This window comes from Budorcas taxicolor, chromosome 25 (assembly GCF_023091745.1).
Source record: "Budorcas taxicolor isolate Tak-1 chromosome 25, Takin1.1, whole genome shotgun sequence".
In the NCBI taxonomy this organism is placed as follows: Eukaryota; Metazoa; Chordata; class Mammalia; order Artiodactyla; family Bovidae; genus Budorcas; species Budorcas taxicolor.
The window spans coordinates 2,670,155-2,688,012 of record NC_068934.1 but is presented as its reverse complement, the minus strand read 5'-3'; the positions used below and the strand labels follow the sequence as shown (position 1 = coordinate 2,688,012).

Here is a 17,858-nt window from a genome sequence, read left to right as displayed (position 1 = left end):
TGTGGTGGGGAAAGCATCTTCCTTCTCATCCTCATCTCTGTTCTTGGGATCTGTTCCCTGGGTGTCTTTTTACCGTTCTTACTATCATTCATGTATGTGGTTAATTAGATGAATTTCTGTGGACTAGCACGAGCTACAAACCATTACGTGGCATTTTTTTGGCAAGATGTGTTCCAAGTTCAAAATAACCCATTTGCTAATCATCTTTGGAATTTGGGCCCTGTTCAGAGGAATTAGGAGGCCATGTTACGGCAGAGTCTGTGCACGCTGAGCAGCAGCAGCAGCATCCATGGCTCACGAGCTCCTCTGTTTCTCCAGGTTATCAGTGTACTTGTCTCTCCCAATTCACCGGGAGAAACTGTGAATCTGAGATCACAGCCTGCTTCCCAAACCCCTGCCGGAATGGAGGCTCCTGCGACCCCATAGGAAACACTTTCATCTGCAATTGCAAAGCTGGGCTCACTGGAGTCACGTAAGTGCGATTGTGCAGTTAGTCTTTTTCTACACTGCCTCTTCGTGCTAAGAAAACAAAACTAACTGGGGCAAAATATCCCCTACTGATAGGATGGGCAAAGGGTTAATACCTGTACATGAAGAGTGCTTACCAAGGCCTAAAATGTTATCGGGGTTATCTCTGGGGAGTGGGATTATGGGTAAATTACATTTTTACTTTATTCTTCTCTATATTTTCAAAAAGTCATATAAGTACTATGTGTTATATAATCTGTAAACAATTCTTTTAAAGAAAGTCATCTATGACCGTAATGTTTCCAGTATAATTCTGAGACAGATATGCTATGCATTTCCCCAGAACTCATCAACTGGACTTTACTGCCTAGGGTTTTATGATCATCCTGAGAAACTAAAGAGTTACCTTTCCTTTGAAAATCTTTTATTCCCCCAAGAATGAGGAAAATTAAAGTGTTAGCCAAATGGAAAGGGAATGTTTTCAGTTCTGAGTAAAACACCACTTTAACCATCCTTGATGGTTTTAGAATTATATGTGTGTCTGTGTGTGTGTATATATATATATATATATATATATATATATAAAATCTCAAGCAAAGTGATATTCTAATTACAGATCAGTCTTATGTATTCATTAAAGCAAATCTCCTGAGGACTTTACCAGGAAATACTTAGCTGACTTTGAATCGTTGGATTTAATTTAAAGTAATAAAGCTGCATTTATTTTTAACTACTCTGTGATTCTGACTAATTTCCAGCTGACCTGGCCTCAATCTGTTCACATTAGGGACGTTTGACTACATTTTAAAAGGTGGATTACCAAAGATATACGTGATCGGACCTTTTAAAATGAACATGTCGGAACAACTGCAGAAGTAGAGGGCAAGGAAGAGGAAAGACTATATTCTTAAATAACGTTAAACTCAGAGGAAGACTTACATGTTTGCCTATTTTAACTATATTCAAAGCAAGTTATGGATTGCCTTAAAGAGAATAAAGTTGATTTACTTTTCATTAGAATGCTTTAGTCATTTTTCCCCCTGCTAATCTGAGTTAGCATTAGCCTTTAACAGAAACACAGGGACTTCCCTGGTGGCCCAGTGACTGAGAGACCACACTCCCCATGCAGGGGCCCCAGGTTCCGTCTCTGGTGAGTTAACTAGATCCCACATAAAGTAAATGAAAATAAATTTTAAAAACCTAAGCATAGAATCTGGAAGATAAACACTGCTATGTAGCCCTCCACCCACTGCCTACATATGCCCCATTACCCTAGCTTCCCAGAGAGACCAAAAATTACTATGTTTATTAGAGGGAAATATCAGAATCAAAAACTTTCTCCTCCTGGGAAACTCTGTATAGGGTGTCTAGGTTCATAGCTCTTTATATGCAATTCTACAATCCCCAAAGCTCTAAGAAGTAAAAAGATTGAGAATATAATCGTGGCAAACATTTGCTGGCAAAACCAAGCAAACCATTCCGAGGCTATTCTAGTCTTTATTTCCCTCATTTAGTGTGACTATCCATATGTTTCACTGTAGAAACACTGGTATATTTGGTGATAGGTCCTATGCCAGTTTGTGGGATGGGGTGGGTATTTTACATAATATGAAAGACACGTAGTGTATGTCATTTCTAAAATTGCAAAATTTTGCATTCTGAGATCCATCTGGCCCCGAGCATTTGAAGACCAGTATGTCTTCAACAGCATTTCTGTTTTCTTTTTCCACACCATCTCTTCTCTCCCAGGACAGCCCTTTCCTCCCCACCCAGCCGGGTAGGTTCAGAGTACGGGAGAGAGGGCATTGGCTGGTTGGTAGGAAGCCCTTCGCGTGATGAGGACATCCTGGGTGGGCATAGAAAGCTCATGCATCTCCCGTGTACCCGGCATGACGTCATTTCTGTGTTGCTTCAGGGGCCCCTACAGGGGCTTTTTACCTTTGAAAGATGTCCGTGTAAGAGCAGATGCCCGCCGGCCCTGCTGTTTAAGAGGGGGCTTTTGTGTTCTGTCACAAAGGTGTGAGGAGGACGTCAACGAGTGCGAGCGGGAGGAGTGTGAGAACGGCGGCGCCTGCGTCAACGTGTTCGGCTCCTTCGTGTGCAACTGCACGCCGGGCTACGTGGGCCAGTACTGCGGGCTGCGGCCGGTGGTGGTGCCCAACATCCAGGCCGGGCACGCCTACGTGGGCAGGGAGGAGCTGATCGGCATCGCCGCAGTGCTTCTGGTCATCGTTGCCCTCATCGTCCTCTTCGTCGTCTTCCGCAAGAAGGTCTTCCGCAAGAGCTACTCCCGCAACAACATCACGCTGGTGCAGGACCCCGCCACGGCCGCCTTGCTCCGCAAGAGCAACGGCGTGCCCTTCCGGAGCCTGCGCACTGGGGACGGCCGCCACACGTACCAGGAGGCCGGGCCCCCGCAGGTGCCCGTGCGCCCCATGGCCTACACCCCATGCTTCCAGGGCGACTCCAGGAGCAACCTGGACAAGATTGGGGACGGGCTGGGCGGCGAGCCCCAGGAGATGACCACCTTCCACCCCGAGTCCCCGCGCATCCTGACGGCCCGGCGGGGCGTGGTGGTGTGCAGCGTGGCCCCCAACCTGCCCGCCGTGTCCCCCTGCCGCTCCGACTGTGACTCCATCCGCAAGAATGGCTGGGACGCGGGCACTGAGAGTGAGTCCACAGGAGGAATTCGGCAGCATTGCTTCTACTAGTGTTTAGTGGAACTTTGGGAAGGGAGAGCGACCCCAGAGGCACAGAGCTCTCCATAGGACAGGCCCTGACACCGAAGGTTCACACCAGCTCTGAAATCTTGCTATGGTTCCTCTCCCCATTTACAGATGGGGAAAATGAGGCTTAGAGAACGTACATAAGGTGCCCACAGTCTCAGAGTTCATTAGAGGCTGTTGGTATTCCAGCCCGGGGCTGCCAGCCTCTAAAACCCATGCTCTTCTCATAACAACATACTCTTAGCAGTAAACCAAGCAGGGTAGCCATATATGCAATATACAGGAAGTGTGCTCTGGAAGGTCAGAGGGGAGTATTTCCAGTCTTAGCGAGAAAACTTGAGAGGAGCAGAGGGACACTGGAGCTGGACCATGGTGGATTAAAAGTCCAGTAAAAGAAGAGTGTTCCACATAGAAGCACCCACAAATTCAGAAGGAGAGCAGGTCCTTCTGTTTGGCTGGAACGCAGGGTCCAAGAGACACGCAGGAAACATGGTCCAGGCCAGATGCTGGTGTTTCCCTCTCCTCTTGGCCTCCTGGAGCAGAATTGTAGGCAAAAGGAAGACCCACAAGTGCAAAGGCCCTGGGGTGGGAAAGACTTTAGTATATTGAAGAACATAGACAATGTCAATGTAGTTGGAGCTTGGTGAGCAACACTAATGCAGAATTTTAAGCAGGAAAGTAACACAATATAATTTCCATTTTTAAAAGATGGTTCAGACCAATCCGTGGAAAAGAGACTAAGCAGAAAGTAAGTGAGAAGGAAGCAGTTACTTGGCCTCTACGAACATCTAGGCGAGAGGTAGTGATTGTTTTCCCTGCTCTAGTATCAGTCAGGCAAGCTCTGTTGTATCCTATGGCTTTTCATCAGGCCTAGTGGCTTTATATTCAAGCAGCAATAACACCCTGGGTGGCTGGAGTTTCCAAAGGCTGGGGATACAGTACTCTGATACATGTTGGAGCAGAAACAGGGGGAGACTGGTTTTAAATGAAGCTAGAAAGCACCTGTAGTCAAGGAGATAAAGGGTTCCTCCATGGAGGAAGGGAGCATGCCTCCTGGTGTCTTTAAGCTTTGGCCACCTCATGAGAAGAGTTAACTCATTGGAAAAGACCCTGATGCTGGGAGGGATTGGGGGCAGGAGGAGAAGGAGATGACTGAGGATGAGATGGCTGGATGGCATCACCGACTCAATGGACGTGAGTTTGAGTGATTCCGGGAGTTGGTGATAGACAGGGAGGCCTGGCGTACTGCAATTCATGGGGTGGCAAAGAGTTGGACACGACTGAGCGAATGAACTGAACTGAAGATTTGAGAGGAAGCTGTCTGAGAGGGCCTTCTAGAAACAGGAAGCAGCTCAGTTACTGTAGGAGACACAGAAGGGGTCTCCTGAGGGGTGTCTGGCTCGGTTGTTTAGGAGGAAGGCAAGGCTAGAAGTAAAAGTTTGGATGCCAGCTACACTCAAGATGATTGGATCTCTGAGAGTGTGAGTTCACCAGGGGAGCAGGAGCAAAGAATATGCTCAGTTTGGGCCACTTGCAAATGCCTGCATGCGCGAGGTAGGCAGGGGCTAGGGCCAGGAAGGGAAACACACACCGGCCACAAAGAGACAGCCAGAAATGCAGAAAAGGCGGTGAGCAGAAGTTAAGGGTATCAGTAAGGTCAGCAGGGTTCAGTCTCATAAAACCATCCAGGAGGATACAGTCTTACACAGAAAAAAATAGATATACTATGCTTACCATCTGGATGTTTCTTAGTGATCTCAAGAATGTTTCCGTGAGTTTCAAGACAGAGTCTAGTGTGCAACGGTTAAGGATGAAGAGATTTGGTGAGAAAACAGAGGCAGCAAAGCCAGCACTGCTGTGCACTGAATCATTTCCTTAAGTCCCACGCTGACCCACATGGGCACCAGTTGGAGGAAGGATGAGTGAAATAACTTGCCTACATTTGATTCCTGGGTTGGGAAGATCCTCTAGAGAAGGGATAGGTACCCACTCCAGTATTCTTGGGCTTCCCTGGTGGCTCAGCTGGTAAAGAATCCACCTGCAATGCGGGAGACCTAGGTTTGATTCCTGGGTCAGGAAGATCCCCTGGAGAAGGGAAAGGCTACCCACTGCAATATTCTGGCCTGGAGAATTCCATGGACTGTATAGTCCATGGGGTTGCAAAGAGTCAGACACAACTGAGCGACTGTCACTTCACTTCATGAGCAGTAACTAGGAAAGGGAGGGATAGGATTCGAACCTGGTGCATCAGATTCTTTTACCAAGACTACTCCTGGAACTTTTACAGGGAGGAGGAAGAGGCACAGGAGAGGGAGGGTCTGCTGGTGATGGCAGAGAGCCTCTACACATGCCATTCTAGTGCGCCCCCACTGCTGAGTCCACCGTTAAGGAGACACACTTAGACTTCAAGTAGCCACCCTTGGGAGAAGGCAATGGCACCCTACTCCTGTACTCTTGCCTGGAGAATCCCATGGACAGAGGAGTCTGGTAGGCTGCAGTCCATGGGGTCACTAAGAGTCGGACACAACTGAGCAACTTCACTTTGAATGGCAACCCACTCCAGTGTTCTTGCCTGGAGAATCCCAGGGACGGGGGAGCCTGGTGGGCTGCCATCTATGGGGTCGCACAGAGTCAGACACGACTGATGTGACTTAGCAGCAGCAGCAGTCACCCTTGGATTTTACCCGTAAATATATTCTCTCTCAAATTATCTGTAGAGTTAGACTTCACTGCGGCCTTGCTAAATCCTCTCTTTTACTTAGCAGTGAAAAATGGGGGGCTTAAATAAATGGAGGAGTACAGAGAGGAGTTTCTGCCCAGCACTGTGCTCACCAGGGTGGGTCACCTGGCATCTCCTCCCTCCCATCAGCTGTGTTCATGGCTGAGCCTGGGCCCATTTTGTGCTTTTCCAAGGCACATCTTATTGTCTGTGGTGTGGCTCCTGACAGGTGAATATCTCCCTGGCATCTCTCTCCACTTAGATCAGCTGTTTATCAACTGATTGTTTTGCTGTGGCTCCAGCCTCTGGTGGCAGAGGGCACGCCGCAGTGCCCATTCCCACCACTACCCCGTGTGGAAGAAACGGTGATCCCTCTAGTCACAGAGAAGAACAACCGTTACTGAAGCACGAGGCCCCTCTCTCGCTGCCGTCACACTCTGTAATGATTGGAAGTTTTCCTGCTGATCAGTTCCCTCCCCATACTTCGGAATGTGACAGCTTTATTTCCAGGCTCCACCTCAGGCCAAAACTCACGCGGCCCCCTAAAGTATTGTTGAGTTTTCACGGAATACATTTCCTCCTTTGTTAAGCAAGGCAGCGCTAGCTGGTGAGACAGTCTCTGGGCGACTAATTCATTTTTCACTTGACAACTTGGAGATAACGGGTTGTTTTCCATTGCTTCCTTAGTCCATCAAATAAGACAGTAGCCCTGTAGTGTGTGTGGCTGTGTGGGTGTCTGTTGGTATGTGTGTGTGCAGGCTGTCTTTGTGCGGCAAAGAAAGGGGAAGTGTGTGGCTAACAGCACGTCCACACCACCGACTGCCCTCCTGCCAGAGTGCCACGTGCTGTCATTCCCAAAAAGTGGTGTGACGCTGCCCTCTAGAAGGCAATGCGGAAAACTTCACTCACTCCCCAGAGATGAAGTTTGGAGACCTGTAATGATATTCTTGCCTATAAAATATTTATACCCCTATTTTAAAAATAATCTCGCCTAACCTGGTGTTGACACCACGTCGATCCATGCAAATGATTTAAATGAACTCTGAATGGCAAAACCCAGCCCATTCCATCCTCCCTTCACTCCTCACTCAGTCGCTCCCCTTTGAAGACAGAACAGTGACTTTCGGCTGTCAGCTATTTGGAAGCTCATTTGCCACGGGTTAAGGGTTTCAAATCCATCATGTAAATCTCTTGATTGACAGACCTTTGCCCCCGATGGCACAATCAATTTTCTACTGTGTGGCTAAATTCTTTTCTCTAAGCAGATGAAAGCGCCCCAAGAAGTGAACTCTGGCGGGGGACGGGGCTGGAAATATGCACAAGGTAACCAGTGTCATTTCTGCTTTCTCTCTGGCTGTCCGCGAAGACAAAGGGGTTGATGACCCGGGAGAAGTGACCTGCTTTGCAGGCAGTAATAAAGGCAGCAACTCTGAAGTTCAGTCCCTGAGTTCCTTCCAGTCGGATTCGGGCGACGACAATGGTAAGAAGTCCTGGGATTTGTTTCCCCTGGAGGACCATGTTTCCTGTGCTGGCAGCCACTGGCTGAGGGGAGGGTGATGGGACCTGTTTTGTTTCCTGACCTGATCTTGGACTTCTGCCCATGCTCACAGCTTTTTGGTAAACTCCACTGTTGGGTGTTTTCACAGAAAAAGCAAAGCTCTCATTGAGCTTCCCCAGCTGTGAGCAGGCGCAGAAGGAGACAAGGTTCCCCCAGACCTCCAGTAATGCGTCCTCTTTGATTTGGGTCATGATGGAACTACCTTATACCAAAGAATACTCTCTAGCAAACTGTGATTTATTTCCTGTTTTAACTCGTGATGATGTCCTCACTGTTCACTCTACATCCAGCCTCCACATCATTAGAAATTCGTTCAGAGGCAAGACCTCCTTCCAGTAGAACCTACTTCCCAGAGAGGCAGTGCCTTCATTCAGTGGAGAACCCTCGTGATCGTGTGGGATCATGAGCTTTGGGAGACTCTAGTAGACATGATACATCCGCTCCTCTGAAACTTGCAGATGGACCCAAAATGGTGCACTCAGTCCCATGTGGCTCATGAGCCCCACTGACTCCACAGCTGCCACCTCCACCACTTATGAGCCCCTGCTTACGGAGAGGGCGTTAATTCTGGACTTGGTCTTCTGACCTGAGGAACCAGGCTTGGAGACTGGGTTGATACCCCCAGGAAGGGGAGGGGAGTAAAAATGGTCATGAAACAGTGAGAATTTACCACATGGTGGTGAATCAAGAATAATTTCCAGTAGTCATCAACAGACAGGCAACCTTATCTTAGTCGATACCTTATGCCATTTTCCCATTTGTCAACAACTGGTAAAAATGGAATATGTATTAATGTATGTCATCATTCAACCCTAAACCCTTGCAGAGTCTCTCTTGAGCACTGACTCCAACACTGGGCGTTCTGTACCATAAAGTACAAAATGAAAACAACACAGTTTTTGCTGTCCCCCACTCCCACCCAACAGGTAAAGATAGAAACAGGGGAGCCCCAACACCATAACATCAATCATGGAAGTAAAACAGTCTGCTTTCCCCATCAACTACCCCCAGTCCCTCCCACTTCCTCCCCAAATCCCTGGCCCTCCTGAGAGGTGCAGAAACCGTTGGGCAACAAGCCATGCTGACTACAGACTTCTTCCAGGCTATCTCAGAAGGTCAGAGGCAGGTCTCCAGATCTGTTTGCCTTGGTGTTTACCCCCTTATTCAGCCCTACCAGAAGAAGAGCTGTCTCTGGTTTGTGTTTCATCTAGAGGCACCCAAGAACATAGCGTTTCCATCTCTGGACAGCAACACCAGGGACGATGTCTGGTTGACTACTTTCACAGTCTTTGCTTCATGACACACTTGAGTTTTCATGCTTAGCATTCTAGGCTGGTCCATTCTAGCAGGCTTCCTAAAGTGTTAGGAATTTTCTTCCAATTAATATTGTTTTTTCCTCATTCTTGTTTTTTAAATTATGAAAGTATGATAACACATTTATAGGAGACTTGGAAAAGACAGAACAAAATTACAGATAATTTCACTATATATTACAATTTTTTTAAGTAAATTAAGGTTTTTAGTTGGCGTTTCAATATCAAACTCTCAAAAGTTAATAGAATGAATAGACTGAAAAGTAGAAGGATACAGTGGACCTGAGGGCTTCCTTGGTAGCTTGGATGGTAAAGAATCTGCCTGCAGTGAAGGAGACCTGGGTTGGATCCCTGGGTTGGGAAGAACCCCTGGAGTAGGTGACGGCAACCCACTCACTCCAGTATTCTTCCCTGGAGCATTCCATGAACAGAGGAGCCTGGCGGGCCGCAGTCCACAGGGTCTCAAAGAGTCAGATACCACTGAGCGACTAACACACACATACAAAGTAGGCCTGAAAAGCACCAGGAACCAATTCTACATAATTAAGATTTATACAGTTTTCATACAATATCAGGGTACAAATTAAAACAAGGTGCAAAAATTTGATGGTCTAAAGGTATTGAAATCATACAGAATCTGTTCTCTTAATCACTGTGGAATTATGTTAGAAATCAGTATCAAAAGATACTTGAAGATAACCCATATGTTTTTAAGAGTAATATGACATTTACAAAAAGAGATCTTTGACTTAGCCTTCTACCGATTGGTTTAAGCCTGATCACCTCTCCAAAAGCTTCTGGTATCAGATGCTAAGGCGAACCAGGTGGGCACAGAAATCTCCTCCCCATTTCCTGACTATTTCAGAGGCCAAGCTCCCATCTACACTTTGCTGGTGGGAGCCGGGCCTCGGGTCGTCCCAGGCTGCCAGTGGCGCCATCTGAGGGCGAAACCATCAGTCCTGCAAAGGTCATCGTCCATCACTGGCATTTGGCTCGGAGTAGCACGGCTGTCCAGCAAGTAATTATCCCTGGGAATAGTGCAATCTTCCTCGGAGCCTTTGGGAGTTACTAATGAGATATTAGCATGAGCTTACGAGCCTCTGCCTTCCTAGATTGATTTCCCTGGGCCACGAGGTGTGAGTTTATGGCATGGCAATTCCTGCCAACCATGCCTTTCAGGAGGCCTGGCCCTGGATTTGCTGCTGTTTCCCTTCCTCCGAGAATCCCAGGGGATAAGAGTGTCCCCTGTGGCCCAGTAGATGGACTGTGGGAAACTCTGGGTATTTGCGTGCTGTACCTTCGTTGCTGCTGTTGAGACTGCATGTTCAGAAGACATGACTAACCTGAGACTGTCCTTCTCCTCCCTCCTGTCGTCTCTCCTGGCCACAAGCATCCATAGTGACTGTCATTCAGCTTGTCAACAATGTGGTTGACACTATAGAGAATGAAGGTATTTACTGTTTTCTTCCGTAGCATTTCTTGGGGCATCTACCTTTTTAGGAAATACTGCTTCCTTGTTACTTTGAAAAAGGATGATTTTATTTTATTTTTTTCAAATATAGTTGTACAGTATTATGTATGTTTCAGGTGTACAACATAGTGATTAATACTTTTTGAAAGTTATACTCCATTTATAGTTACTATAAAATATTGGCTATATTCCCTGGGCTGTATAATACATCCTTGTAGCTTCTTTATTTTATGAACTAAGGGTGATTTTAATCAGCTGGCAACAGTAAAAATGTGGTTTCAAATGAGACACTGAATGTCTCTCTCCAAATTAGAGTGAATTTTACAGTTTTGAAAAAAAAAATCCAGTTCATAATTTTTTCAATATGTGAGATACTCTTTTTACAAAATCCCTTCCCAGAGAAGAATAGCCACTTAGTTGAAGTCCAGATTAATACTAAGTTCATTCTTACATTCAACATGATTGAGCACCTACCATGAGCTAGGGATATTTAAGAAATCATTCAAAGCTACAATATTATGGGGGTTGATTTCAATCAAGTAACTTTCATTAGGGATTTAAAACTATTAGGGCCTGCTATGGATGGGTTTTTTTGTTTGTTTTGTGAATAACGACAGGGAGAAATAGGAGCATTGTTAAGAGTCATCTAAAATGTGCTGTCGCACCCTCTTCACACGCCTTGGACTGTCAGTTTCACTTCTCCCTTTGTGTTTAAACAGTGTCTGTCATGGATCAAGGACAGAACTTCAACCGAGGTGACACTGCCACGTCCCCAGCACCAGATGTTCCTTATGCGTTAGAAATTTCTGAGTTTGCGCTTACGCTGTCCGTCTCCCTCCATCGTGTCTGAGTGTCTTTGACCTGACTTTTGCACGTTCCAGGTGTCTTGTGTGCTCTGACTTTTGCATGTTCCAGGTGTCTTGTGTGCGCAGCACTAGGGGTGAAAGCCCCGCCCACGTCTCCCTCCCCAAGCCTCTCCCTTGCCCCAGTCATTCATTCATTTGCACGGGTATCTCCCGCCCTCCTGCGGTCCACAGGAAGGCTGGTGCATCTTGCCTCTTGGAGCATGTTGCCAGCCTGGCTCTGCACTTAGCCTGCAGCTAGAAAGGGGGAGTGGAGGGGAGAGCCTTCTAGAACTGTGTTTCCACAGCGTGCCCTTGCTCACCAAGGCTTATGCCATGGCGAGTGGGAGACGCAGCAGCAATCAGGCGTCCTCCTCAGAGCTGCTGCTGCCTGTGCCCCCCGGGCAAGAGCACGGCTGGGCCTGAGAAGGGCCCTGTAAAAAGCATGGGGCTGTGCCTGGCTTCTTAGCTGTCTCCTGGGCATTGAGAGTTGCATGCCAGGTCCCCTGCCCGCGGCTTTCTGCACCCTGTGCCCAGCGCCGCCCTGGAGGAAACTAACTGCCCTGGCTTCCCTCTCACAGCCTACCACTGGGACACGTCCGACTGGATGCCCGGGGCCCGCCTGTCTGACATAGAAGAGGTGCCCACCTACGAGAACCAGGAGGGCGCGGCGCCGCCGGGCAGCGCGCGGGGGCTGGAGAGCGACTACTACCTGGGGGGGTACGACGTGGACAGCGAGTACCCGCCGCCGCACGACGACGACTTCCTGGGGCAGGACCCGCTGCCGCCGCCGCTGCCCGAGGACTTCGCGGACCAGTACGACAGCCTGCCGCCCGCGCGGCCCGGCTCGCTGGCCGGCACGCTGAGCCCGGGCTGCCGGAGGCGGCCGCAGTTCCACCCCAGCCAGTACCTCCCTCCCCACGCCTTCCCCCACGAGACGGAAGTGGGGGGCCCGCCCGCCGCCGGCCAGTTCAGTACTTTCGCCGTGAGCCTGAACCCGGGCGCGGAGACCGCGGCGGGCCCCGCAGATGGCGTGGCCCTCTCCTTGCACAACTCCCGGGGCCCCTCGTCCTCCGACGTGTCGGCCAGCTGCGGCTTTGACGACTCCGAAGCGGCCGTGAGTGACTATGAGAGCGTCGGGGAGCTCAGCCTCGCCAGCCTCCACATTCCCTTTCTGGAGACCCAGCAGCAGACCCAGGTGTAGAGGCGGTGCGGAGCCCGCGGGCTGGCACAGTGCGCCGAGACCGGCGCGGCTCGCCGCTCCGTGCAGCAGGCAACGTGGTATTTTCAGCTGGAAACTCCTTCCCAGTACTGTCACGAGCAAGCTCGACTCCGCTTGGGTGAAAAGGAAAGGCTCACACATTGTTTCTGAGAGGTGACCCATCGCCCGGGCAGTGCGTGCCTGTCTACATGACCCAGCAGGTGCACCGAGTTTTTTCAAGGGGGAATCAAGCTCCGCTGTGACGTTAGACGGCCCATCTGTCTGCTTTGTGCAGTCTTGTGCCCTGGGAAGTGTTACAGCGTCGGTCCAGTCCTTGCAGTATTAATAACTGGCAGCAAGCCAAGAGGCTTATGTTGCATATAATTTTGAGCCAGTGGGGGGAAGTGAAAATAGTAGTTATGACTGTTGGAAAAGTTAGTCTCTTAGGCAAAAGCAAAGAGGAACGGCCATTATTAAATAAGAAAATGGGCTGAAGCCTTTCAAATCAACTTTTTATTTTTTTTTAAAATAAGCTGCCCAATTTTCAGCTATAAAGTTAGGTTTGGGTAACATGTTTAGTATGCTTAGTTAATTTTGTTTGTTTGTTTGTGTTAAGCATCCGAAATAATATGGTTATATTTTATGATCATTGAGAAAGATATCAATGAAGAGGAATACTTGAGATATCTGGGTCCCATTTTGTAGGTTGAGGGGAAAGTTAACATTGTGGAAACATTGGAAAGAATGTGATTATCTGTCTTTGTGTTTTCCAGTAAATATTCTTGACTGTAACTACAGTTTTAACATTGAGGCAGAAATTGGCATTTGTTCTGAGAATCAGGAAATAAAGAGACAAAAAAGAGGAATATTTTAGTACATTGTTCCCTAGAATGAGAGATATTGAGAGGTTTAAGCAGAATTCACAAATTCAAGGAAAAAAAGAAGATTTAATACTTCCAAAGTTTTCAGCTAGATAATCACAGTTCTTGATAATGCAGATAAAAGGTGTGTGTTTTAAACTGGTGGCATCATCACTATAGATGCAATTTTGTGTTTTTAAAAAAGGAGAAGAAAGATTAGTTATTGTGTATAAATTATAATAGTGTGTGTGTCTGGGCCTATGTACAGATATGTGCTTGCACTCAGTAAGGCTGCTCTTGAGGAAAAGTGACAGGAAGGTTTTAGGATACAACCTGTGTTAAAAATCCTGCCAGCAAGGCCAACCTTCCAATTTCTCTGATCTTGATGATATTAGAGAAACACCAAATGCCATATTTTTTTCCGATTCAGTTAACTTTATTTTGGTATTGCCGTTTATATTAACTTGAAGCAAAACTGAGCTTTTTTAAGGAAGAAGACAAAACAGTATTTTGTTATAATTTTTCAGAACTAAACTCTTATTTGAAAAAAGTATGAAGTTTCATTACACCCTGCCTTTTGGTTCTCCTCTCTTCCGACATGCGGGCTTTGACCTTGAGTTTCCAAAACTGCCAGGAGAATCATCTGACAGGAAATACAGTAACTCGAAGCTGAAAGGTGATGAGCTGAGTAACTTTACTCTTTTGCTTCAGTCAGCTCATGGGCACGTGCACAGAGGCCATGGTTAAATGAATGCGTATTTGCACTCTCTGCATATGAGCGAGTCTGTGTCCAGTTTCTGGTGACGTATGGCATTGCTGTGTCCACTATACTGTCCTGAGTCTGTGTATCACCCATTCAGACGCATTTTTCAGTTGTTTCGGTCATGTTCAATCCACTTCTTTATAGGAGTCAGTGTTTGCAAAAGTTTGTGGTTAAAACAAACAAACAAAAATTCCTTTTCATTCTCAAGCTTCCTGAGTAAACTGTACACTCGTACACTTCACAGATTTTTCAGCTTTTCTCCTCTTCTTATCTCTTAGTCAGACCTACTCATGGAAACACTATCTGCACCGTGGTCTTGAAATAAATGAATTTCACTAAGGCTGCTTGGGAGGATGAACTCTTTGGCATTTTTCTTATGTAAGAAACCCATTTGCAAGAATCACAGCGAAAATGACAAACTAATGGTCTAGAATAGAATCGCTGCTACACTTTCTATAATGCAGTGGCGTAAAAAACAATCAAAGTAAAACCAACAATTCATTTCTTGCCCCAGGAAATATTAGAAGGAGATTAATGCCCACGAGCCACTCCAGCTTGCACAGCATACCCTCCAGGCAGAGTGCCTGTGGAGCCCAGTAATGAAGTAAAACATAGATCCCAGTGCTGCTGTGAAGTCACCCAAGAAAATTGTGCCCACTCTTGGCTCTGACCTGGATAAAATACCTCTTTCTTCAGGATATCTTCCCCTGGTTTTCTGCAGAGTAGCTCTGCAGCTAAATGTATCCCAGACAAGTGTGTGTTATGTTTTGATCAGTGACTTTTAAACACATGTTATCTTTTCCCTTTCTGAATAATTAGCTTTTCCTGTAGATTCTGAAGTGGTTTGCAGCCAGGCCAAGATGGAACTAGGTGGGGTGACCAATGATTCAAGAGCTGGAAGGGTCCTTAAGATCTGCTTATCCAACGCCCTTATTTTATCAAGAGAAAACATACCCAGAGAGGGGAAGGGACTCACCCAAGCTCGCACAAGAAGTTGAATAGCTGAACAAGAACTAGAACTCATCCGTTTGACCAGTATTCTTTCTATTACTATTATTCACCACTCACCTGCATGGGGCATGGTATCTGCCTGCTTCTGCTGGAGCTTTTGATTTCACCCCATTCCTGCTGCGGAATATACTACAAGAGAGAACTCATGGAGAGTATTTCTCTGGAAGCCTCATGATCTTAGATTTTTTTTTTACAGCCCCCATAGGAAAGGTGCAGTGACAGAATTCATACATTTCTTTGGACATCTATCAAAACTGCTTTCACCAAATGAATGTTTTCTAAAATGAGGATGGAATGATAGCTATAAAATGGAACTCAAACTGATCAGTAAGTACAGTAAAGCTCTGATTATATTACCTACCGGGTCCATTTGTTTTTCTTTTTTCTTTCCTCCCAGCCCTACCCCATTCACCCTGATGAACCACATGGGAAAGATTTAAGCCAGTTAGTGTCTTTCCCATACATGTTTTCCTAACCTGTATGTGCTACCTCTGGAAGCTGTTTTCCATAGCCCATTGTAGGCACTTTACTTGTATCGCACACATTCTGATTAGGTTGAGAGTAGCTGAACTAGCGACGTTTGTCATACAGTCAGCAGAAGCTCTGGGGCTGTAAAAGATAAAGAAGGTAGGTGTTTAATTTATTTGCTTGCTTCTATGAGGATTTTGTTACTGAGTTTCATTCCATGCCAACTTTCCATGTACTCCTATCCTGCCAGTTCATGAAATGCCATTGTAGAAAACTTAGTGATACGAACAAGTCAAGTCCACGCATTTAAGATTTATCCTATCAGACAATGGGGGTGAAAACCTAGAGAGGGGATTGATGCATTCCTGGAACTTACCTGGAACCACTCTTGGGAATCGTAGCAGATCCTGGGGAAAGAAAGCAAGGAAAACACTGTCGGCCAATTCCTGTTTACTACCCACCCCCACCCACCTGCTGCCCCGCCGATGCCTGTGTCTACATGATCAGCATCAGGGAGACAAGAGGTAAGCAAACCAGATCGTTTAGGACCCAGGGACACCTCCATGGGAGAATTCTGGGGGCTCTGGTGCTCCTTTGGCATGGGTTATCCAGAGAATCGTCTGGTCTCTCCTCTCTGCTGCCCTCCCAGTGCACGGATATTGCTAAAGTGGTTAGGTTTTATGTTTTTTGTTTCTAGCTTCCAATCATGAGAAATGGAGATGTGAAGAGGCATTTCTTTAGCGTCATCATTTTGTGTGGTCTGTGAGAAGGCGGGTTCTGTGTTTTTGCTGGGGTTTGTCCTGCAGCGTTCAACTGCACATTATTCTGGTGGAAATCCACAATGTCTTTAAGCTTCTGGTTGTATAATGCTAGGGTTTAAAGTTGCCATATGTGGATTTGGCATCAGTTAATATTTAGCCAGCTGGCTAAGAGATAGGAAAAGAATAAGATTTTCTTTCTTTATGTAATAATGAAAAGCAATAATTACAAGTATGTAATATTACACAAAGGCCATAATTAGTCTCTTCCAGTGTTTAGAATGCACTCGAGAATCGTAGAGTCATTAGGAGTGTGTTTGGACCCATCAGTATGTACTGTAGTACCCTTCTGGCAAACAAATACCTGAATTGCTACTATTGAACAATTTTATGAGCCCATACTACTGCATTTCGGGAAATGACAAATGTGTTCAGATGTGTTCAGAAATGGAAGCAGTTCTTTTTAAGCACTGTATCAGAGAGATTGTCATGTAAATTTACCTGTTACAAACAGGCTGGTTTGTAAAAGATGTATGTTTCGGTGTTAAAATGTTTATAAAATTGTATATAATGGTTTCAATTTTCCAGGCTTTTGTAGATATACTGTATTTGATGCCTATCAGGATACTTTAATTTGGGGGGTTGAATATAATTCTAAGTCACCCATGCTGTTGGTCTGCAAACTATTGAGGTAACTACACACACACACATAAAGCATTTTAGATTTGAAAATGGCATTTTTGAGTCATTTCCAAATGTTCTGTAGCCTTTCTTTGGTTCTACTGTTTTCATTTAACTTTCTCTGTTTCCAAGAAAATGTTTTTATTGACATTTTAAAAATCGAGTGTGTTTTGCCCAGTTACTAAGTACCTGATTTGTATGCCATTTCAGATTCAGAATGAAGCACATCATTTATTCACACTCACATATACTCACCTCAACTTGCACACACATCACACACCAAACCTTATGCAAAGGGAAAGCTAACACTTAAAGTGGGTCCTGGCCCTTATGGGAATGAATTGTTTCTGCACATAATGCTGTTGGCAGTATTCAGTCTTGTGTTCTTTTTCTAAAAAAATTAAAGAAAAAAAAGATGACCAAAAAACCCACAAAAAAACGAACAGTGTACAGGTTTGTAACTGCCAAAATTTGATGGTTAAACAAATTTTCAAGTAAAAAGAAAAAAATGAAACTGTCAATCGTGTTGACTTTTTTTAAGTGTTGCCTTTCATTTGTCTTCAGTTAATTGCTCACATGGCAATTATATTTGTAGGGATAGTAGTTTTCTCAGAAACTTCTTTCTGCCATAAAGACTTCCACGGGCTCTGGCGCATGCCTACATTGAAATTTGATGTAGCTTCTTACTGGATGCCATTGCCTGTAGGCTTTTTTTTTCTTTCCTGATGGGGATGAAAGCAGTGCTGGATCATTGAGCCTCATCACTGCAGAAATATTTTGTAAATGCATCCCCATGCATTCTAGGCAGCTTTACCAGCAAGCCTCTTCCTAAATAAATAAATCCAAAAATTGGGGGCACAATGAACACCTGAATTTTCCTCCAAAAAGCAGAGCTCTAGACAATTTTGTATACAGACTAAAAGTCAAAATATATACAAGAGAAGTTGAGGAGTGGCAAATTGATCTTCTGAAGAAGTGGCATTACAGGAAGTTAACTTGAGACCAGAAGGGACTACAAA

At 45.9% G+C, this 17,858-nt stretch overlaps 1 protein-coding gene across 1 annotated transcript in view; it reads left to right on the top strand.

Annotated features, from left to right (window-relative positions):
• FAT3 (FAT atypical cadherin 3) overlaps positions 1-12,301 on the top strand; it is a 646,809-nt gene extending 634,508 nt beyond the window's left edge. The window contains exons 22-27 of the mRNA XM_052662057.1: positions 319-472; positions 2,486-3,138; positions 7,280-7,393; positions 10,175-10,234; positions 10,975-11,010; positions 11,679-12,301. Of these exons, the coding sequence (XP_052518017.1) occupies positions 319-472; positions 2,486-3,138; positions 7,280-7,393; positions 10,175-10,234; positions 10,975-11,010; positions 11,679-12,301 (1,640 nt within the window). The remainder of the gene's footprint in view (positions 1-318; positions 473-2,485; positions 3,139-7,279; positions 7,394-10,174; positions 10,235-10,974; positions 11,011-11,678) is intronic.
• Positions 12,302-17,858: the final 5,557 nt, after the last annotated feature.